Here is a 23,930-nt window from a genome sequence, read left to right on the forward strand (position 1 = left end):
CACTGCATCAGCGGTTTTTCCGGTTTGCGGTATTGAGCCAACATTTCCAGTTTCGCGCCTTGCCTTTCGGCCTGGCAACTGCCCCTCAGGCTTTTTCCAAGGTGATGGTAGTAGTGGCTGCCTTTCTCAGGCGAGAGGGTATCAGAGTTCACCCTTATCTCGATGACTGGCTCATCAGAGCGGATTCAGCAGACGAAAGCTGACTTTCCAGAGCCAGAGTTATTACAGTTCTTCAGACTCTGGGCTGGGTAGTCAATATGCCCAAAAGTCACCTGACCCCCTCTCAGTCTCTCAAGTATTTGGGGGTCCGGTTCAACATGGCTTCGGGGTTCGTTTTTCTTCCCGACAACAGGCGGCTCACGCTTCAGAATCAGGTCTGCCTGCTCCTGCGGATGCCTCGCCCTCGAGCTTGGGACTTTGTTCAGCTCCTGGGATTGATTACGGCCACCATGAAGGTGGTTCCCTGGGCGAGAGCTCACATGAGGCCGCTGCAGCTTGCTGTGCTTCAGCAATGGTCTCCGATTTCCCAGGAATACTAACGCAGACTAAGATGGCTTCCTGCAGCCCGGCGCAGTATGGATTGGTGGCTTTCCGACAGCATGCTGCGGCAGGAATGCCACTGGCTCTTCCGTTTTGGTGTCTGGTGATAACAGATGCCAGCCTTTCGGGCTGGGGAGCTCATTGCCGGGGACACTATGCTCAGGGTCTGTGGTCCACCACGGAAGCGGGATGGTCCATCAATCACTTGGAACTGAGAGCGATATTCCAGGCTCTTCTGGCCTTCCACAGTACGCTGAAGGGTCTTCCTGTCCGAGTTCTGTCGGACAACACGACAGCAGTGGCCTACATCAATCATCAGGGTGGCACTCAGTGCAGGGCCGTGGCTGCGGAGGCGTCTCAGATCTGTGACAGGGCCGAGCGCCACCTAGATCTGCTGTCTGCTGCTCACATAGCCGGTCAGAGCAACATACAAGCCGATTTCCTCAGCAGACATCAAATCGATCCGGTGGAATGGGAACTGGCGGAAGAAGTTTTTCTTCAGATTTGTGCCAAATGGGGGACTCCTTACTTGAACCTCATGGCGTCAAGCATAAACGCCAAAGTCCCTCATTTTTTTCAGCAGAAGGAGAGATCCTCGCTCAGCGGGGTTGGATGCCCTGGCTCAACCTTGGCCCTTGATAGGGTGAGTGCTACTTCGGATTTGCTTACACCGAGGATGGGTGATTCTCATCGCCCCGGATTGGCCAAAGCGTCCGTGGTACACATAATCTCCAGCGGATGCTGGTGGACGCGCCTCTTCCTTTGCCTCAGGTTCTAAACTTGTTAGTTTAGGGTCCAGTGACTATGGAAGATCCTTGCCACTTTGGTCTTGAGAGGGCGCAATTGAGGGACAAGGGCTATTCTAATAAGGTTATTGCCACGCTCTTGCAGGCTCGCACGCGGTCTACCTCTGCGACTTATGCTCGGATCTGGCGCAATTTTGAGGCATGGTGTACTCCAAAGCCTATCTCGCCGACTCTGGCGACAGTCTCGCTTTTGCTGGACTTTTTGCAGGACGGGCTACAAAAGGGTCTGGCCTACAATTCCCTTCGAGTTCAAATGGCAGCGTTGGCCTGTTTCCGGGTGAAAGTCTCCGGCTTGTTCCTGGCTGCTCATCCGGATATTGTCCGATTTCTCAGAGGGGCGCTTCGTCTCCGTCCTCCTTTGCGGTCGCCCTGTCCAGCTTGGATCCTGTGGCTCATGTTGAAGGCTCTCCAGCGATCTCCATTTGAGCCTCTTAAACGGGCTTCTGAGAAGGATGTGACTCTCAAGACAGTTTTTTAGTGGCAATGACGTCTGCAAGAAGAGTGTCTGAGCTTCAGGCTCTTTCCTGTCAGGATCCTTTTCTGCAGTTCTCGGAATCCGGGGTAACTGTTCATACGGTGCCTTCCTTTCTGCCTAAGGTGGTTTCAGCTGTTCTCCTGAACCAGCCCATTTTTCTTCCTTCCTTTGGTAAGGAGGAGTTTCCAGACTCCTTTGGGCAATTACGCCTTTTGGATGTCCGCAGGGCTCTGTGGCAGTATCTGCAGATGTCAAATGAGTTTAGGAATTCTGATAATTTATTTGTTCTGTTGGCAGGTCCCCGACGGGGGTTTCCGGCGTCTAAGGCCACTATAGCCCGCTGGCTTAAGGAACTCATTTTATCTGCTTTCAGGACGGTCGCACCTGAAACATTTAAAGCACACTCTATGAGGACAATGTCTTCTTCGTGGGCTGAAACGGGTGTCTTTTCTCTTCAAGAGATCTGCCATGCGGCTACCTGGTCTTCTCAGCTCTCTTTTGTGCGGCATTACAGGCTGGATGGGGCAGCGTGGCAGGATGCACATTTTGGAGCACAAGTGCTTGCTCGCGGAGTTGCCTGTTCTACCCTACTTAGGGAGTTCTTTGGTACATCCCATATTAATGGATTCATCTGCTGCAAGGAAGGGAAAATTAGGTTCTTACCTTGATAATTTTCTTTCCTTTAGTCACAGAAGATGGATCCATGATCCCTCCCTGTCTGACTTTAGATTTTGTACAGATGTTGCATACAGACATTGTGTCTCATCAGAAGTACTTGAAGACAAGCTATCAGAGTTACTACATGCTGTTTTTATTGCAGGAGGTTGATAACGACCCTCCTTTGTTTGGTTATTGCTCCGGCTCAGGGGCGTTTGTTCTGTGTGAGGAAAGTTTATGTTCTTTTGCCTTTCTTATTCACTCTGCTTTGGAAATTTCATATACTGAAGGCGGGGGGGGGGGGGGGGGGGGGGGGGCTGGGCGTCCAGGAACACCATATGCTTTCAGTGTTCTCTATCTACACCTCTGGTAGGCGGATACAACCCATCAGTTAATGGATTCATCTGCTGTGACTAAAGGAAAGAAAATTATCAAGGTAAGAACCTAATTTTCCCATTCTCTAAAGAGAATACACAGTCTCAATCAAGTGTAAAAATATTTTTAAATTTTTTTATTTGAACATTATTTTTTTTTTTGTTTTACAGCTTGGATTCTTTTCTGTATGGACTCCATGCTCTATTCAAAGGAGACTTTCGAATAGCTCCAAGAGATGAATGGGTGTTTGCAGACATGGATCTGTTGCATACAGTTGTTGCTCCTGCAATCAGAATGTCCTTGAAGCTTCACCAGGCATGTTCACGTTTATAATTAATTGGTATTTCACTTTTTATAATAAACTGGTAACAAAATTAAAAGTCTATTCATATGAATTTTGGGTGCTTATGTGAAAAGTCCAAAATGTGTTTATTTTATGTGTACTGTAAAGTGTAATATCATGAGAATTCCTCAGAAATTTATGCTGTCTGAATTCTCTATGCTGTGCATAGTTCAGTGGCGTAGCCACAGGTGGGCCTGGATGGGCCAGGGCCCACCCAATTAGGGCTCAGGCCCACCCAACAGTAGCACACATTTAGCGGTAGCTGGTGGGGATCCCAAGCTCCACCAGCTGAAGACTTCCACCTAATGGAAATGAAAATGCTACTCTCCACGATACCAGCACTTGCATATTAGTGCATGCGTGCTGCAGACTGCCAAGGTGGAAAGAATCGTTTTCCTGCTGGCTGAGATTTTATTTTGGTGGTGGTTGGGGGGGGGGGGGGGGGAGAACACTTGGTGCCCACCCACTTCTTGCCTAGGCCCACCCAAAATCTGTTTTCTGGCTACGCCCCTGGCATAGTTCATTCAAAATTAGTGTTTCCATTGCTGGCCTATGTAGTCCTGCCAGCCAGTAGGAAGAAGCTGCATGCATTTGCAATTTTTCTCTAGGCTTCTATCACTCAGCAGCTTGGAGCCAGTTCTGCTGTAGCCTTTCTGTGAACTTGCTGTTTCCTGCACCTGTCAGGAAATCATGTTCTGGGACTAGACATTTCCAGAGAAGGAGAGAACTAAGGGAATAGTGGAGAAGTCTCTGGAAGCTTGTGGAATAGTAGAAGGTAATGGTAATGGAATTTGATATACCGCCTTTATGTGGTACAATCAAAACAGTTTACATTTATTATATGCAGGTATTTTCTCTGTCCCTAGTGAGCTCACAATCTAAGTATTGTACCTGGGGCAATGGAGGGTTAAGTGACTTGCCCAGAGTCACAAGGATCTGCAGTGAGAATTGAACCCAGTTCTCCAGGTTCTCAGCCCACTGTATTAACCACTAGGTTTGTGGAATAGGGGGAAGGACCTAGTGGTAGCAGTAGCCTCCTCCCTTGGTTTTCATCTCCCACCTTTGGCCCATGAAAATAGGGAGAGCCCTCCTGTCCAGCCTGATGCAGTATCCTGAGTACAGAATCAGCCTGCTATACTCCCACTTTGGCACTTAAAAGGCATTTGCTACAGGAGCAAGGATTCATTGGACCAAGGGACAAGTAAGACCTGAAAACTTGGTTGCTGGCTTGTTTTAGTGGAGTGGTTCAGGGAACCTTCCCACCCCTGTTTAGTCCAGGGTAAGGAGAGAGGATTCATTCAGAGTATCTGTTGTATCATCCAGGCACCCTGCCACTTTCAACAGGCAGGAAGAGTAAAGAACTGTTTGTAACCACTAATAACATCACTGCAGAGCCACTTTGGGGCTCATTTTCAAAAGAGAAAAATGTTTAAAAAGTGACACAAAGCACCATTTGGATATTTTTCTCACAAAAATGTCCAAATCAGTATTTTTAAAACCTATATTTTAGAAGTGTTTCCCTTGAAATTTGGACACACTGCAGACGAACAGCATAGAAGTGTTTCTATGCTGTTCATCTGCAGTGTGTCCAAATTTCAAGGGAGCATATTAGGGACGTGTTAAGGGCGGGATTTGAGTGTTCCTAAGGTGTTTTTCAGCATAATAGAACAAAACAAAACTGTCCAGGATGTTTTGAGCTAGACCTGTTTTTAGAACAAATAAGGCACAAAATGAATCTCAATCAGGTTTCCGCACTCAGCATAGCACTGAAACAGTTCTGATTACTCTGTTGTCCAATTTTAAAAACACCATTTCTGTGGGCAAAAATATTCTTTTACTACAATTTGATTTGTCCAGTGTGTTCGACATGGTTGACCATGCCATCCTTCTCAGCATCTTAGATAAATTTGGTATTGGCGGCAATGTGCTAAATTGGTTCAAGGGTTTTCTTTCCTCTAGGTCTTACCAAGTCAAAGTGAACTCCACTCTCTCACCGCCTTGGACACCTGTCTGTGGAGTACCGCAAGGATCTCCTTTATCTCCGACGCTCTTCAACATTATGATGATTCCTCTTGCTTCTGCATTATCCATGCATGGCCTTACACATTTTATCTATGCAGATGATGTAACAATCTCCATCCCTTTTAAGTCTACCCTGTCTGAAATTATTGGCACAATCCAGGCCAGTTTTTCCATTTTGGAATCCTGGGCTAATGCGTTTAAATTTAAACTCAATAAGGATAAAACTCATTGCATTGTTTTTTCTTCCAAACACAACAAGTCTCTCCCTACAGTTCTGGTTACTCCTGACACTACTCTCCCAATCTCGAACAGCTTGAAAATTCTTGGGGTCACGCTGGACAGCCAACTGTCGCTTGATTGTCACGTTAAGCAAATTATGAAGAAAATGTTCTTCTCTTTGTGGAAGCTTAAACGCCCTGCCCTCCCATCCATGTCCTGCGATTCTCTCCTCTCCTCCTATCCCATCCCATCTATGTCGATTCTCCTCTGCCCTGCCCTCTCCTCCCCTCAATGTCCAGCGTTCCGTTGCTACTTTCAGTTGGGTTTGTCAAATCCTGACGTCAGCTCGCCTCCAGCGTTCCCTTCCCTCTCATTGTCCCGCCCTCTGATGTCATTTTGTTTTTACGTGAGGGTGGGACAGTGAGAGGGAAGGGAACGCTGGAGGCTTGCTGACGTCAGGATGTTACGAACCCAGCCAGCCAGAGAACGATAGATTACACTTGAATAAACTGTGAAAAAAATGTGTGGGAGATCTACTTTTACAAGTAAAATAGGACCCAAATATGAAAATACCATACTGAAGAAATCTTCATTATCTCTCATTGACATTGCATAGCTTCTTGATCTGAAATCTTCTTTTTCTAAAGAACAGCTTGATTTTACCAGTGTGCACTTTATCTCGTGCTGTACCCAGGACCAGTTCACCTGCCCGGAGGAACATGAGGACTTTACAGCTCTGTATGAGGCAATTCAGTCTTTTGAGAAGAAAGTTGTGATTTGTCATGAAGGAGACCCTGCTTGGCGCAGAGCAGTACTGTCTAACAGGGAAGAGCTACTCACCCTCAGGCATGTGGTGGATGAAGGGAAGGATGAGTATAAAGTCATAATGCTACACAAGAGCTACCTACGTTTCAAAGTTATTAAGGTACAACATCCGCAGTGAACTCTAATGCTACCACTACTATGTTATCATTTCTGTAGTGCTATGTGACGTATGCAGTCTGTACATCAGTGCTTTTTTTGTAGAAAAAAAGGTGCCTGTACTCATTATGGGCGGGGGTCACCACATATGGCTCCACCCCTATGATAGCCACACCCACATTAACCACACCCCCTATACCAGCCATGGCGCATATAAACAGACCAACCCGCACAGAAGGTGTTTTTTCCACAGCAGAGCAATGAAGCAAAAACAACAGTGGATCCAAAAAACCTCTCAGATGGTGTCTTCTTAAACAAGTTCTTTATTGTAAAGTGAATAAAAATGAATAAAAACAACAGCCCGACACGAAATCGTGTTTCGGCCGTATAGGCCTGCGTCAGGGGTCTATTTCCTTCCAATCAAGAAAGAAATATGTAGATAAAATTAGCTGAACAAATTTCTGCAAATTGAAATGCTCGATTCAAGGATACTGCCACATAAACTTTCCTGTCAAGCCAGTGATTACACAAATGTGTAATCACTGGCTTGACAGGAAAGTTTATGTGGCAGTATCCTTGAATCGAGCATTTCAATTTGCAGAAATTTGTTCAGCTAATTTTATCTACATATTTCTTTCTTGATTGGAAGGAAATAGACCCCTGACGCAGGCCTATACGGCCGAAACACGATTTCGTGTCGGGCTGTTGTTTTTATTCATTTTTATTCACTTTACAATAAAGAACTTGTTTAAGAAGACACCATCTGAGAGGTTTTTTGGATCCACTGTTGTTTTTGCTGCATATAAACAGACATCATTGAAAATATTATAGTACTATAGGAGAAAAAAATAACGTGATTTTTTTTCATGATAAATAATCTCTGTAAGCTCTTACAGCTCCAGTATACCCAGTGCAAAATAAGACAGCCAATGTAAATTCTCAAATTGGACATATTACAAACACTAAAATGAAAATAAAATGATTTCTTTCTACCTTTGTTGTCTGGTGACTGTTTTTCTTTCCATATTGGTCCCAGTCTGTGATTCTGCTTTCCTTTGTTTTCGCTTAACTCTTCTGTGCCATTTGTCATTTTTGTCTCCTTTTTCTTTGCTTTCTTCAATATTTTTCAGGCTCTCTCTCTGTCCAGATTTAATTCATTCTTACTATCCATTCTTTAATTTCCTTCATCTACCTGTGGCTTTTCATCTTTTCCTCACTCTTGTTCTCCCCATGCCCCTTCCTCTTATTCTCCAGTCTTTCTCTATTCCCCTTTTCCATCCAGCAGCTCTGCTTTCTCTCCCCATCCTTCCAGTGTCTCCCCTATTTCTTTCTGCATTCTTCCATCCAGCGTCTTCCCTCTTTCTCTCCCCATCCTTCTGTTTTCCCTCTCTCTCTCCCCATCCTTCCATCTGTTTTCCCCCTCTCTCCCCATCCTTCCATCTGTTTTTCCCCCTCTCTCTCCCCATCCTTCCATCTGTTTCCCTCTCTCTCCCCATCCTTCCGTTTTCCCTCTCTCTCTCCCCAATCCTTCCATCTGTGTTTTCCCTCTCTCTCCCCATCCTTCCATCTGTTTTTCCCCTCTCCCCAATCCTTCCATCTGTTTTTCCCCTCTCTCCCCAATCCTTCCATCTGTTTTCCCTCTCTCTCCCCATCCTTCCCTCTGTTGGTTTCCCTCTCTCTCCCCAATCCTTCCCTCTGTTGGTTTCCCTCTCTCTCCCCAATCCTTCCCTCTGTTGGTTTCCCTCTCTCTCCCCAATCCTTCCCTCTGTTGGTTTCCCTCTCTCCCCAATCCTTCCCTCTGTTGGTTTCCCTCTCTCCCCAATCCTTCCCTCTGTTGGTTTCCCTCTTTCTCTCTCTTCCCAATCCTTCCCTCTGTTGGTTTCCCTCTTTCTCTCTCTCCCCAATCCTTCCCTCTGTTGGTTTCCCTCTCTCCCCAATCCTTCCCTCTGTTGGTTTCCCTCTTTCCCTCTCTCCCCAATCCTTCCCTCTGTTGGTTTCCCTCTCTCCCCAATCCTTCCCTCTGTTGGTTTCCCTCTTTCCCTCTCTCCCCAATCCTTCCCTCTGTTGGTTTCCCTCTTTCTCTCTCTCCCCAATCCTTCCCTCTGCTGGTTTCCCTCTTTCTCTCTCTCCCCAATCCTTCCCTCTGTTGGTTTCCCTCTTTCCCTCTCTCCCCAATCCTTCCCTCTGTTGGTTTCCCTCTTTCCCTCTCTCCCCAATCCTTCCCTCTGTTGGTTTCCCTCTTTCCCTCTCTCCCCAATCCTTCCCTCTGTTGGTTTCCCTCTCTCCCCAATCCTTCCCTCTGTTGGTTTCCCTCTTTCTCTCTCTCCCCAATCCTTCCCTCTGTTAGTTTCCCTCTCTCCCCAATCCTTCCCTCTGTTGGTTTCCCTCTTTCTCTCTCTCCCCAATCCTTCCCTCTGTTTGTTTCCCTCTCTCCCCAATCCTTCCCTCTGTTGGTTTCCCTTTTTCTCTCTCTCCCCAATCCTTCCCTCTGTTGGTTTCCCTCTTTCCCTCTCTCCCCAATCCTTCCCTCTGTTGGTTTCCCTCTCTCCCCAATCCTTCCCTCTGTTGGTTTCCCTCTTTTCCTCTCTCCCCAATCCTTCCCTCTGTTGGTTTCCCTCTTTCCCTCTCTCCCCAAACCTTCCCTCTGCTGGTTTCCCTCTTTCCCTCTCTCCCCAATCCTTCCCTCTGCTGGTTTCCCTCTCTCCCCAATCCTTCCCTCTGTTGGTTTCCCTCTTTCCCTCTCTCCCCAATCCTTCCCTCTGTTGGTTTCCCTCTTTCTCTCTCTCCCCAATCCTTCCCTCTGTTGGTTTCCCCCTTTCTCTCCCCAATCCGGGCGAGTCCTGCACTTAGTTTTTTTTTTAAGACTCAGAACGTGCGAACGATGCAGCCGGCAGCGATTGAAAGAGGCTGTCTGGGCTGGCGTCTGCGTCGGAGCTTCCCTCACCCTCTGCGAGTCCCGCCTTCGTTGTTACAACTTCCTGTTTCGCGGGACTCGCAGAGGGTGAGGGAAGCTCCGACGCAGACGCCAGCCTCTTTCAATCGCTGCCGGCTGCATCGTTCGCGCGTTCTGAGTCTTAAAAAAAAAACCCTAAGTGCAGGACTCGCCCTGAGTGTCGCGGGAGGGGCGGGGCGGGCAAAAAAGGTGCCGGTACGCCGTACCGTTGCGTACCGGCACAAAAAAAGCACTGCTGTACATACACATATGAGACAGTGCTTGCTCCACAGAGCTTACAGAACTTATTTTATGTTATGATTCTTGATATATCGCCTTTCTGTGGTACAGACAAAGCAGTTACATGCAGATACTGTAGGTATTTTCCAGACAAACAGGACAAATAAGAAAATTAGTGAGTTCCATTTATGATGGGTTTTCTGTTGTATTAACACCTCAGGGCTTTTGGCGAAAATAGACATAAGATGTTTAGCTCATTTCCAGATTGCCAAGAAATCCAAAACATTCCATGTTTGCAGGCTTCAAAGTGGTAACCTTCCAGTTTTGGAAGCCAAAAGCATGACACTCCATTGTTTAACAATAAGAAGTATGGAATCTAAAAAACTAATATGAATTGTATTTTATCCTTTATTAGAGACAAATGGCTGGATTCTTAATGGAACACATATCCTGATCACAATGGTATATTTATAGCACATGCCTCTGTTGCCCATATAGCCCTTTCTTCTTTATTTTTTTTTTATCTGTTTAGCTGTTAAAAAAGAGGAGAAAACTTTCACTTATTTACCAGAAAAGCCATTTACTATATCTTAAGATACGTGTTCAGCCGAAACTAACCTGTTAGGTTTTCAACTGTAAATGTTCTTAACAACTAGATTTAGGGTGCTCAAACATGCCTGCTGGCACTTAACTGGCTAACCTTAAAAATTAGCACTGGCTGATTACTTCCTTTCCGGGAACTCTTCCCCTCTACCCTGATCCCCCTTGTGCCTTATGCCCATTAAAAAAAGAAAAAAAAGCTGCCAGTGCTGTGATCTCCTCTTGACCCTTCCTCCTTCCTGTGGCAATATTTCTGAATAGGGATATTTTAAAGTATTCCTGACCTAGTCCAGCAGGGATAGGGTTACCATATTTGCCTTGACAAGAGGACACAAAATAAAATTCAGCCCTGCTGCACCCCACCCCCACCATACTCCCTCCCCCTTCCCACCCCACCACGTCCCTGCTCCACACAGTCACCTTGACCCCCCCCACCCCCAAAACAAAAAAAAAAAGCCAGATTCTGTAAGCAGTGAAAATACTGGTAAAGTAACAGAAATGCTAAATACAAAATGTACATTTCATGAGCAAGACTCCCTTTCTTTTCCCTCCAATCCATGAGCAGCATATCCCCCTCTCCTCTCCATCCCCTTCTATTTATTTCCCTTCCCTCGGCAGCAAGCAGTCAGCGGCAGTGCCAGGCAGGAAAGAGTGGGGTTCTTTCCTGCCCCAAAGAAGTCACTAGACAACCAGGGCATGATAAGGTACGTGCAGACTGCCAGTCTGCCTGCAAGTCAGCCTGCCTGCAAACCCCGACAAACGGGCAGGCTGGCAAAAACTACCCAGACGCCCCACAGTGCCCTTAAAGAGGACATATCCAGGTAAACCTGTTTCTCCGAGGACAAGCAGGCTGCTTGTTCTCACGAATGGGTGACGTCCACGGCAGCCCCTCCAATCGGAGATCTTCACTAGCAACAGCGTTTGCTAGCCCTCGCGTGCGCATGCACGACCGTCTTCCCGCCCGAACGTGCTCGTGTTCGTCAGTCTTCTTTTTTCCGCGGCTGAGGATGGCTGTTTTTCGGTCGGTCTGTGCCCCAAGGAGACCCCTCGTGTCTTTTCGCCGCGTTCTTCCGTTCGGAAGTGTCCGATTTTCTCTTTTTCCGTCGTGTGTCTCTTAGTTAAAAAAAAAACTTCCTTTACGTTGAGTTTTTTCCCGTAAGTTTCCTTTCGTTGTCGGGCATGGCCTTTTTCGCCGCCCGTACGGGTTTTTTCTAAATTTTTTTGTGCCATTTTAGCCATCATCGCGAATTTTGACTTCGCTGGCGTGATTTTTCTGCCCATGTCCTCGAAGCCTGCCAGCGGCTTCAAAAGTGCACCCAGTGCAGTCGGACTATCTCCCTCACTGACAGGCACGTTTCGTGCCTTCAGTGTCTGGGGGCCGGGCATCGCCCCCAGGCCTGTACTCTCTGCCTTCTCTTGAAGAAGCTGACTCAGGCGGCGAGATTGGCCCAGTGGAATCTGTTGTTCAGGGCCTCGTCCGGTGCTTCGATGTCTTCGGTACCGAGGTCATCGTCCGGTGCGTCGACGTCTGCGGTACCCAGCTCTTCTGCCGGTGATCCAGCGTCTTTGATACCGAGGTTATCGGTGGTATCGATGTCGTTGGAGGGTGCTTTGTCTTCCGGAGCGCAGGTGAGGGCTGTCCATTCCCCTGCTGGTGGCGGTGAGCCCTTGAGTAGGTCTCCGCCTGCCTCGAGGGCTCCTGCGGTACAGACCCACCAGGATCGACCTCTTTCGGACCCGGCCCACAGGAGACGTTTGGATTTGACGTCCTCCTCTTTGGTACCGGGAGGTACAGGTGATGTGCTTCATGCGAAGGCAAAGAAACATCGTCATCGGTCACCTTCCAGACGTGGTACCGAGAGCTTTGGGTCGCCGGTGCCACCGGCACCCAAGCGTCGACATCGGGAGGACTGCTCACCCTCCATTCAGGTGATGTCGATGCGCTCCCCTGTGGACAGCCCGGTACCACCTCCATGTCCTGGACAGATTCGCAGCTCGTCACCGGTACCGGACTCTTTGCCTCTCTCAACAGCCACTCTGAACGAGAGCCTCAGGGCCATCCTTCCAGGGATCCTGGAAGAGCTGTTGCACCCTTCTCCTCTATTACCGGGGGCGCCGGTACCGACGACTGAGGCGATGGCTGGGCCCTCGTCCGTGGTGAGGTCTCCCTTATCGGTACTGCTTGCGGTACTGGCATCGGCTGCCTCCCAGGCGGACTCCCCGACGACATCGATGGAGGGAGCTCCATCGCCGCCGGTGCGGGAGCCTTCCTCTCGACGGTCCCACCGTGGCCATGTTTCTACGGGCACGGCTTCGGACAGAAGTTCATGAACTGGTGTCCGACGCCGATGGTGAGGCCTCGTGGGAAGCAGAGGAAGACATCAGATATTTCTCAGATGAGGAGTCTGACGGTCTTCCTTCTGATCCCACTCCCTCTCCTGAAAGACAGCTTTCTCCTCCCGAGAGTCTATCTTTCGTGGCCTTTGTCCTGGAAATGTCTACGGCCATTACCTTCTCTGTGGTTACGGAGGATGAGCCAAGGGCTGAAATATTTGAGCTTTTGGACTATCCTTCGCCGCTTAAGGAATCGTCCACAGTACCCATGCATCATGTCCTCAAGATGACATTGCTGGCGAACTGGGCGAAGCCGCTAACTAATCCCCACATTCCCAAGAAGATCGAATCCCAGTATCGGATCCATGGGGACCCGGAGTTGTTGCGGACTCAGGCCCAGATGCATCAACCAAACGTAAAAAAATCTAAAACGTAAAAGTGCTTACCGAATTTTAAAAAACGAAGAATGCACCAAAAAAACAAGTCACACATGTTCAGTGCGGTATTGTAAAGTACAATGCATTACAGATTCGTAATCCCCATCGGTAATTGGCTCCTAAAACATGCGCAGAGCCACAAACTTCAACACAACGTATTAAACCTACGTAGGTTGCTTACGTCAGATGGGGGCGTGCAAGGGGGGGATCGGGACATGCGAGCATTTAGCTCTGTGATCCTAGCAGGAGAGTGCAGTTGAAGAGGTCCTCCTCAAGACTCCAAAAGGACATCCTTCATAAATCCCCCTTTCTAACAAAAGACCTCTTTCACTGTGATTCACTTTAGCTCAGCAGAGAGACCTGGGCCGGCCTCCGGCTGGGGGAAACAGGAAGGGAGGGGGACCTGACATGAGCAGCTTAAAGTTGTTTTCAGAACCGTGGAAATTGGCTTCAGAGGAGAGCAGAGAAAATCTTTTTGTTTTTAAACATGCCAGCTTGGAATTTTAAGGTGCAGGGGGAAGCGGGGAGATGACAGCTCAGGCCTTTACGACTGCTCTGACCATACGTTTAATAAGTCCCAGTAAATGATTCGTTGCAATCCTCGGTGTTGTTAGTGCATCCCGAATCGTCCACATTACAATGGTAGTTACTCTTTTGTATTCCGTTTTCGTTAGCTGCTTGCTTCGTAGGAAAAAGGCCTTTAATGCATGCAATGGTTAGGAATTTCCTTTGTTAAAGGGTTGTTAGAGGGTCGTTAAGGTTTAGTGCATCTGCCCCTCAGTTGCCTCACGACTCTGGTGTGGTGGATCTGGCCCTTAAGAAGGTCAAGAGTTCTAGAGAGTATGCTTCGGCGCCCCTGGGCAAAGACTCTAGAACCTTGGATTCTTTTGGGAGGAAGGCCTACCATTCTGCTATGCTCATTTCCAAAATTCAGTCCTACCAGCTATACACGAGCATTCATATGCGGAATAATGTGCGGCAGTTGGCGGACTTGGTGGACAAGCTCCCCTCTGAGCAAGCCAAGCCTTTTCAGCAGGTGGTCAGGCAGCTGAAGGTGTGTCGTAAATTCCTGACCAGGGGTGTTTACGATACTTTTGATGTCGCGTCCAGGGCCGCTGCTCAAGGTGTGGTGATGCGCACTCTCATGGCTGCACGCCTCAGACCTGGAGAGGATAGCGGACTCTCCTTGCCGGGGGGATAATATTTTTGGAGAAAAGGTTGAGCAGGTGGTAGAACAGCTCCACCAGCAGGACACCGCTTTCGACAAATTCTCCCACTGGATGCCTTCAGCATCTACCTCAACTGGTAGACGTTTTTATGGGGGAAGGCGGACTGTTACCTATTCTTCTAATAAGCGTAGGTACAATCTTCCTCCTCGCCAGCCTGCTGCCCAGGCCAAACCCCAGCGCGCTCGTTCTCGTCAACAGTGTGCGCCTCCACAGGCCCCTGCAGCTCCCCAGCAAAAGCAAGGGGCGGGCTTTTGACTGGCTCCAGCAGAGCATAGCCGCAATCAAAGTGTCCGTGCCGGACAATCTACCAGTCGGGGGGAGGTTAAAAGTTTTTCACCAAAGGTGGCCTCTCATAATCTCCGACCAGTGGGTTCTTCAAATAGTCCGGCTAGGATACTCCCTCAATTTGGTCACAAAACCTCCAAATTGCCCACCGGGAGCTCAGTCCTTCAGCTTCCGGCACAAGCAGGTACTTGCAGAGGAACTCTCCGCCCTTCTCATCGCCAATGCGGTCGAGCCCGTACCACCGGTGCAAGAAGGGCTGGGATTCTATTCCAGGTACTTCCTTGTGGAAAAGAAAACAGGGGGGATGCGTCCCATCCTAGACCTAAGGGCCCTGAACAAATATCTGGTCCGAGAAAAGTTCAGGATGCTTTTCCTGGGCACCCTTCTTCCCATGATTCAGGAAAATGATTGGCTATGCTCTCTGGACTTCAAGGATGCTTACACTCATATCCCGATACTGCCAGCTCACAGACAGTATCTTTGATTCCGTCTGGGAACACGGCACTTTCAGTATTGTGTGCTACCCTTTGGTCTCGCCTCCACGCCCAGGGTGTTCACAAAATGCCTGGTGGTAGTGGCGGTGTCTCTACGCAGACTGGGAGTGCACGTGTTCCCTTACCTCGACAATTGGCTGGTGAAGAACACCTCCGAGGCAGGAGCTCTACAGTTCATGCAGATGACTATTCGACTCCTGGAGCTACTAGAGTTTGTGATAAATTATCCAAAGTCCCACCTTCTTCCAGTTCAAAAACTCGAATTCATAGGAGCTCTGCTGGATTCTCAAACAGCTCGTGTCTACCTTCTGGAACCGAGTGCCGACAATCTTCTGTTCCTCGTTTCCTGGGTGCGGGCGTCTCAGCAGATCACAGCTCGGCAGATGTTGAGATTGCTCGGCCACATGGCCTCCAGAGTTCATGTGACTCCCATGGCCCGTCTTCACATGAGATCAGCTCAATGGATCCTAGCTTCCCAGTGGTACCAAGCTGCTGGGGATCTAGAGGATGTAGTCCAGCTGCCCATCAGTTTTCTTCAATCCCTGCAGTGGTGGACAATTTGATCCAATTTGACTCTGGGACGTCCTTTCCAAATTCCTCAGCCGCAAAAAGTGCTGACGACGGATGCGTCCCTCCTGGGATGGGGAGCTCATGTCGATGGACTTCACACCCAAGGAAGTTGGTCCCTCCAGGAACAAGGTCTACAGATCAATCGCCTGGAGTTACGAGCAGTCTGGAATGCTCTAAGGGCTTTCAGGGATCGGCTGTCCCACCAAATTATTCAAATTCAGACAGACAACCAGGTTGCCATGTATTACATCAACAAGCAGGGGGGCACCGGATCTCACCCTCTGTGTCAGGAGTCCGTCAGAATGTGGCTTTGGGCTCGCTGATACGGTATGTGTCTTCAGGCCACATATCTGGCAGGCGTAAACAACAGTCTGGCCGACAGGTTGAGCAGGATCATGCAACCTCACGAGTGGTCACTCAATTCCAAAGTGGTCCACGAGATCTTCCAAGCATGGGGCACCCCCTTGGTGGATCTCTTTGCTACCCGAGCCAACCACAAGGTCCCTCAGTTCTGTTCCAGACTTCAGGCCCACGGCAGACTAGCGTCGGATGCCTTTCTCCTGCATTGGGGGGAAGGCCTCCTGTATGCTTATCCTCCCATACCTTTGGTGGGGAAGACTTTGCTGAAACTCAGGCAAGACCAAGGCACGATGATTCTGATCGCTCTTTTCTGGCCGCATCAGATCTGGTTCCCTCTTCTTCTGGAGTTGTCCTCTGAAGAACCGTGGAGATTGGAGTGTTTTCCGACCCTTATTACTCAGAACGAGGGGGTGCTTCTGTATCCCAACCTCCGGTCTCTGGCTCTCACGGCCTGGATGTTGAGAGCGTAGATTTTGCCTCCTTGGGTCTCTCTGAGGGTGTCTCCCGGGTCTTGCTTCCAGGAAAGATTCCACTAAAAAGAGTTACTTCTTTCTATGGCGGAGGTTTGCCGTCTGGTGTGACAGCAAGGCCCTAGATGCTCGCTCTTTTTCTACACAGACCCTGCTTGAATACCTTCTGCACTTGTCTGAGTCTGGTCTTAAGACCAAATCTGTAACAGTTCATCTTAGTGCGATTAGTGCATACCATTACCGTGTGGAAGGTAAGCCGATCTCGGGACAGCCTTTAGTGGTTCGCTTCATGAGAGGTTTGCTTTTGTCAAAGCCCCCCATCAAACCTCCTACAGTGGGATCTTAATGTCGTTCTCACCCAGCTGATGAAACCTCCTTTTGAGCCACTGAATTCATGCCGTCTGAAGTACTTGACCTGGAAGGTCATTTTCTTGGTGGCAGTTACTTCAGCTCACAGAGTCAGTGAGCTTCAAGCCTTGGTAGCTCATGCTCCTTATACCAAATTTCATCATAACAGAGTAGTCCTCCGTACTCACCCTAAGTTCTTGCCGAAGGTGGTGTCGGAGTTCCATCTGAACCAGTCAATTGTCTTGCCAACAGTCTTTCCCCGTCCTCATACCCGCCCTGCTGAACGCCAGCTGCACACATTGGACTGCAAACGAGCATTGGCCTTCTATCTGGAGCGGACACAGCCTTGAGGGTCATGTCAAAGCTCATAGTGTTAGAGCCATGGCAGTGTCAGTGGCCCACTTGTATTCAGCCACTATCGAAGAGATTTGCAAGGCTGCGACGTAGTCATCTGTCCACACATTCACATCGCATTACTGCCTACAGCAGGATACCCGACGCGACAGTCGGTTTGGGCAGTCGGTGCTGCAGAATCTGTTCGGGGTTTAGAATCCAACTCCACCCCCTAGGCCCATTTTTATTCTGTTCCAGGCTGCACTCTCAATTAGTTGAATAAGTTAGGTCAATCTCAGTTATGTCCTCGCCGTTGCGAGGCCCAATTGACCAATGCTTGTTGTTTTGAGTGAGCCTGGGGGCTAGGGATACCCCATTCGTGAGAACAAGCAGCCTGCTTGTCCTCGGAGAAAGCAAATGCTACATACCTGTAGAAGGTATTCTCCGAGGACAGCAGGCTGATTGTTCTCACCAACCCACCCGCCTCCCCTTTGGAGTTGTGTCTTCCCTTGTCTATGTCTTTGCTATGTACTGGACTGACGAACACGAGCGCGTTTGGGCGGGAAGACGGTCACGCACGGTGTATGCGCATGCGAGGGCTAGCAAACGCTGTTGCTAGTGAAGATCTCCGATCAGAGGGGCTGCCGTGGACGTCACCCATTTGTGAGAACAATCAGCCTGCTGTCCTCGGAGAATACTTTCTACAGGTATGTAGCATTCGCTATATTGGTCACCCTAGGCAGAGGGATAGCTGATTATCTCGTACTGAATACTCCCAGTTAGTGCATAGGAGATAACCGGCTATATCGGAGATGTAGCCGGCTATCCCTGAATATTCAATTCATATCTGGCTATTGTAAGCAGCTACATCAGGCCAGTTTGAGGTAAGCGGTTACCTTTTCTTTGAGAGATTTACACTGTTTATTATTCTGTAGTGTACTTTGGACTTTGTATTGTTTTACATCTGTGTTGTATTTGCTGATGTTGTTGGTTGTGACTTATCTGCCTCTGTTATATCTCTCAAATCTTAATAAAGACTTCTACAAATTAATATCAACTTAGCTGGTTAACTGTAAACTGGCTAGAAATAAACCGTATGTTCAATGCTGGTCCTTGGAAACAGCCCAGCATTGAATATCCGAGCTGAACGTCAACCGCCAGGTAGCAGCGCTGGAGAAGTACTGCAGATACTCAGAGGAGAGAGTGGACGACCAAGAGAATAGGAGCCGCAGCAATAACATCTGGCTCGTTGGGCTGCCTGAAGGAGTGAAAGAGAAAGAGCTGTGGGACCTAGTAGAATCGTGGCTTCCTCGGGAGTTGGGCCTGGAAATGGAGGGGAAGAGGCTGCGGATCGAGTGAGTGCACCGCGTGGATGTGCTCCGGGACCAAAACGCTAGGCCCCATCCAGTAGTTGCCCAAATCCTCAACTATGCTGAAAAATCCCAACTTTTGGCTAAGTTTCATCAACGCAAAGAAATGGCCTTTCATGGATCTAAATTATTGCTTTCAGGATTTTTCGCCGCATGTATCAGACCTGTGCAGGCGCCTATTGCCATATTGCTCCCAGTTGTTTAATAAGGGATTCAATTCTCTCTTCAGTATCCTGCATGAGTGCGTGTCGTGCACAATAGTAACACACTGTTCATGGAAACACCAGAGGAGCTCAAAGCTTTTTTGGAGAGGCTGTCCTGAGGGACATTGAGAAGATCTATTTAGCTCGTCTGGCTAGGTTTGTGGGTCTGGCAATGTTATCCATATAGGATCCAATGAGGAATTATCAAGTGGATAATATGCTACTCTGATCTGGACTGCGAATTACAATTGACTGAATACTGGACAGATTGTGTTCTTGCTTTCCTCTGCCCTCACTTGCACTTGTTCCTAGACTTTGTTGCGACAGTTTGTGTACACTGGGGATTGTATACCTCGGGTTGACATGGAAGGAATATTCTCTGCTGCCTGATGGTGAACTTCATCAGGGACGTACCAATGCTTGACCATAGCCACAGGCTGTTTCCAGTTTGTGGCTCGGTGAACAGTACTGTGCTTAGGGGAACCTTGATGAGGATCCTGCTTGTTACCTGCTTCCTATTTAAGGCAGAATAACTGTGTTGCATATCACGCTGGGTTGTGGTTGATGTGGGAGAGGGACGGGCTGGGGGGAGGGGGTTGGCCTATAATATGGGGAAGTTATAACACTGTCCAGCTTATAATCGAAAGACAAAAACGCCTATATTGCGACCTAAATCGGGAGATAGGCGTTTATCTCCCAAAAACGAATAACGCGGTATAATCGAAAGCCGAACTTGGACATTTTCAACTGCACTCCATCGCGGAAGCGTACAAAGTTGACGGGGGCGTGTCGGAGGCGTGGTGAAGGCGAGACTGGGGCATGGTTATCACCCGAACAGAGATGGGCGCCTTTCGCCGATAATGGAAAAAAAGTATGCGTTTGTAGTTAGAATTTAGGGCACTTTTCCTGGACCCTGTTTTTTCACGAATAAGGTCCCAAAAAGTGCCCTAAATGACCAGATTACCACCAGAGGGAATCGGGGATGACCTCCCCTGACTCCCCCAGTGGTCACTAACCCCCTCCCACCACAAAAAATGATGTTTCACAACTTTTTATTTTCACCCTCAAATGTCATACCCACCTCCCTGGCAGCAGTATGCAGGTCCCTGGAGCAGTTGTTAGGGGATGCAGTGGACTTCAGGCAGGTGGACCCAGGCCCATCCCCCCCCTACCTGTTACAATTGTGCTGCTTAATGCTTAGTCGTCCAACCCCCCCCCCCCCCAAATTCACTGTACCCACATTTAGGTGCCCCCCTTCACCCCTTAGGGCTATAGTAATGGTGTAGACTTGTGGGCAGTGGGTTTTGAGGGGGATTTGGGGGGCTCAACACACAAGGGAAGGGTGCTATGCACCTGGGAGCTCTTTTACCTTTTTTTTTGTTTTTGTAAAAGTGCCCCCTAGGGTGCCCGGTTGGTGTCCTGACATGTGAGGGAGACCAGTGCACTACGACTCCTGGTCCCTCCCATGAACAAATGCCTTGGATATATTCATTTTTGAGCTGGGCGCTTTCATTTTCCATTATCACTGAAAAACAAAAACGCCCAGCTCACAAATTGTTGAATAAAACATGGACGTCTATTTTTTTCGAAAATATGGTTCGGTTCGCCCCTTCACGGACCCGTTCTCGGAGATAAACGCCCATGGAGATAGACGTTTTCGTTCAATTATGCCCCTCCACGTGTTCTTGGGAGGCTGTTGGGTAATTCAAGCAGATGTTATTGTATAATTTGTATGTGTGGTTTGCAATCATTGGATGTCTGTTTGAATTGGGGGGTAGATGGGGTAGGGGGGATGGGGTAGAGCAGGGAATAGGGTTGGGATGGGATTCCTGGACACCTGGGGATTCTTTTGGGGTTTTTCTGGTTGCCTTCTCTGTGCACGGGGTAAGGAAGATGGAGGGTGGCGAAGTTGAAACGATACCCTTTATGCTGATCCTTTTTCTAACAGTTTGAACAGCCTGGATTATGATCTATGAGTAATTTGAGATTTGGCTCTTTAAATGTAGATGGCATCCATTCCCCTATTAAGCGTAATAAAATTCTATCATATATGTCATGTTCTTACAAGAGACTCACCTTTTGCATGCGGAACACTTAAAGCTGAAGCTCAATTGGGTGGGCAAGCTAGCTTACTCTTCCTTTAATGGTAGACAAAGCAGGGTAGCTATTTTGATCAATAAAAAGCATCAGGTTGCAATGCACAAATTGGTTCATGATCCAGATGGCCGGCTTATGTTGTGGGTGGGAGAGAGGGTTGCTTTATGCTCAGTTTATGATCATAATGTCTACTCCCACTCTTTCTTCTCCTGTTTGCTAGCACAACTTGTGCCAGTTGGTGGATATCAGTTAATCATGGAGGGAGACTTCAAGATCACCGTGGACCCCTCATAGACCTAGGGCGTCTGCATGGGAGGATAGGGGTGTGAATTTTCTCTTGCATGAACTGGGTCTTTTAGATATTTGGCAGGTGCTCCATCCAGAGAATCATGATTATACTTTTTTTCTCCCAAGGTGCATGGGGTGCATGCGCAGCTTGATTATCTGCTACTGGCCCTTTCTTTTCTGTCTAAGGTGGCAGCTGCTGACATCGCTGATGGTGCGGTTTCAGATCACTGCTTGGTATGGGTGGATATTCATTGTCATCAGGGAGGAGGGCCGTGGCTATGGCTTATGAATCCTACTTTATATTTGGACCCCCATTTTAGAACCTTCCTGCTCCAGGCTTGGGACCATTACCTCCTGGATAATGACCCCAACTCATAAGTACATAAAAGTTGCCATACTGGGACAGACCGAAGGTCCATCAAGCCCAGTATCCTGTTTCCAACAGTGGCCAATCCAAGTCATAAGTGTCAAAGCAAATGCAAGGTGCAAATAAAGAAGGCCAAGATGGATTACGAAAAAAAGATAGCAGTAGAGGCAAAAAAACATAGTAAAATTTTTTTTCCGTATATTAAAAGCAGGAAGCCGGCAAAAGAATCGGTTGGGCCGCTGGATGACCAAGGGGTAAAAGGGGCGATCAAGGAAGACAAAGACGTAGCGGAGAGACTGAATGAATTCTTTGCTTCGGTCTTCACCGAGGAAGATTTGGGTGGGATACCGGTGTCGGAAATGGTATTTCAAGCGGACGAGTCGGAGGAACTTACTGACTTCACTGTAAACCTGGAGGACGTAATGGGGCAGTTCAGCAAACTGAAGAGTAGCAAATCTCCTGGACCGGATGGTATTCATCCTAGAGTACTGATAGAACTGAAAAATGAGCTTGCGGAGCTACTGCTAGTGATATGCAACTTATCCTTAAAATCGAGCGTGGTACCGGAAGATTGTAGGGTGGCCAATGTAACGCCCATTTTTAAAAAAGGCTCCAGGGAAATTATGACGTCAGTGCCGGGGAAAATGGTAGAGGCTATTATTAAAAACAAAATTACAGAGCACATCCGAGGACATGGATTAATGAGACCAAGTCAGCACGGCTTTTGTGTGGGGAAATCTTGCCTGACCAATTTACTTCAATTCTTTGAAGGAGTAAACAAACATGTGGACAAAGGGGAACCGGTTGATATTGTGTATCTGGATTTTCAAAAGGCGTTTGACAAGGTACCTCATGAAAGTCTACAGAGGAATTGGAGGGTCATGGGATAGGAGGAAATGTCCTATTGTGAATTAAAAACTGGTTGAAGGATAGGAAACAGAGAGTGGGGTTAAATGGGCAGTATTCACAATGGAGAAGGGTAGTTAGTGGTGTTCCTCAGGGGTCTGTGCTAGGACCGCTGCTTTTTAATATATTTATAAATGATTTAGAGATGGGAGTATCTAGCGAGGTAATTAAATTTGCTGATGACGCAAAGTTATTCAAAGTTGTTAAATCGCAACAGGATTGTGAAAAATTACAAGAGGACCTTACGAGACTGGGAGACTGGGTGGCTAAATGGCAGATGACGTTTAATGTGAGCAAGGGCAAGGTGATGCATGTGCGAAAAAAGAACCCGAATTATAGCTACGTCATGCAAGGTTCCACGTTAGGAGTTACAGACCAAGAAAGGGATCTAGGTGTCGTCGTCGATAATACACTGAACCTTCTGCTCAGTGTGCTGCTGCGGCTAGGAAAGCAAATAGAATGTTGGGTATTATTAGGAAAGGTAAGGAAAACAGGTGTGAGGATGTTATGCCGTTGTATCGCTCCATGGTGCGACCGCACTTTGAGTATTGTGTTCAATTCTGGTCGCCGCATCTCAAGAAAGATATAGTAGAAATGGAAAAGGTGCAGCGAAGGGCGACTAAAATGATAGCGGGGATGGGACGACTTCCCTATGAAGAAAGATTAAGGAGGCTAGGGCTATTCAGCTTGGAGAAGAGATGGCTGAGGGGAGACATGATAGAGGTATATAAAATAATGAGTAGAGTGGAACAGGTGGATGTGGAGCGTCTGTTCACGCTTTCCAGAAATACTAGGACTAGGGGGCATGCGATGAAACTACAGTGTAGTAAATTTAAAACAAATCAGAGAAAAGTTTTCTTCACCCAACGTGTAATTAAACTCTGGAATTTGTTGCCAGAGAAAGTGGTGAAGGCGGTTAGCTTAGCAGAGTTTAAAAAGGGGTTGGACGGTTTCCTAAAGGACAAGTCCATAATCCGCTACTAAATGGACTTGGGGAAAATCCACAATTCCAGGAATAACATGTATAGAATGTTTGTACGTTTGGGAAGCTTGCCAGGTGCCCTTGGCCTGGATTGGCCGCTGTCGTGGACAGGATGCTGGGCCCGATGGACCCTTGGTCTTTTCCCACTATGTCATTATTTATGTACTTATGTACTTATATCTGGCAAGATCCCAAAACAGTACAATACATTTTATGCTGCTTATCCCAGAAATAAACAGTGGATTTTTCCAAGTCTATTTTAATAATGGCTTATGGATGTTTCTTCCAGGAAGCTATCTGAACCCCCCTCAAACCCTCAAGCCAACCACCTTCACCACATTCTCTGGCAACAAATGATCGCAGTTAACTTTATTATTTATTTTTCTCTTATGATACTGTTTAGGTTTAAGTAGAACTTGTAATCATACTATGTAATTTTCTAGACTATTGTAATCCACTATACACATATATATACAGTGGGGGAAATAAGTATTTGATCCCTTGCTGATTTTGTAAGTTTGCCCACTGACAAAGACATGAGCAGCCCATAATTGAAGGGTAGGTTATTGGTAACAGTGAGAGATAGCACATCACAAATTAAATCCGGAAAATCACATTGTGGAAAGTATATGAATTTATTTGCATTCTGCAGAGGGAAATAAGTATTTGATCCCCCACCAACCAGTAAGAGATCTGGCCCCTACAGACCAGGTAGATGCTCCAAATC

General features: G+C 47.8%; 1 protein-coding gene across 1 annotated transcript in view; it reads left to right on the plus strand.

The window, feature by feature from the left end:
* The window catches only part of PCNX2 (pecanex 2), a 1,017,260-nt gene that overhangs the window by 921,391 nt on the left and 71,939 nt on the right, over positions 1-23,930 (plus strand). The window contains exons 29-30 of the mRNA XM_030194986.1: positions 3,024-3,168; positions 6,132-6,362. Of these exons, the coding sequence (XP_030050846.1) occupies positions 3,024-3,168; positions 6,132-6,362 (376 nt within the window). The remainder of the gene's footprint in view (positions 1-3,023; positions 3,169-6,131; positions 6,363-23,930) is intronic.

The sequence above is a fragment of the Microcaecilia unicolor genome, chromosome 3, assembly GCF_901765095.1.
Source record: "Microcaecilia unicolor chromosome 3, aMicUni1.1, whole genome shotgun sequence".
Lineage (NCBI taxonomy): Eukaryota > Metazoa > Chordata > Amphibia > Gymnophiona > Siphonopidae > Microcaecilia > Microcaecilia unicolor.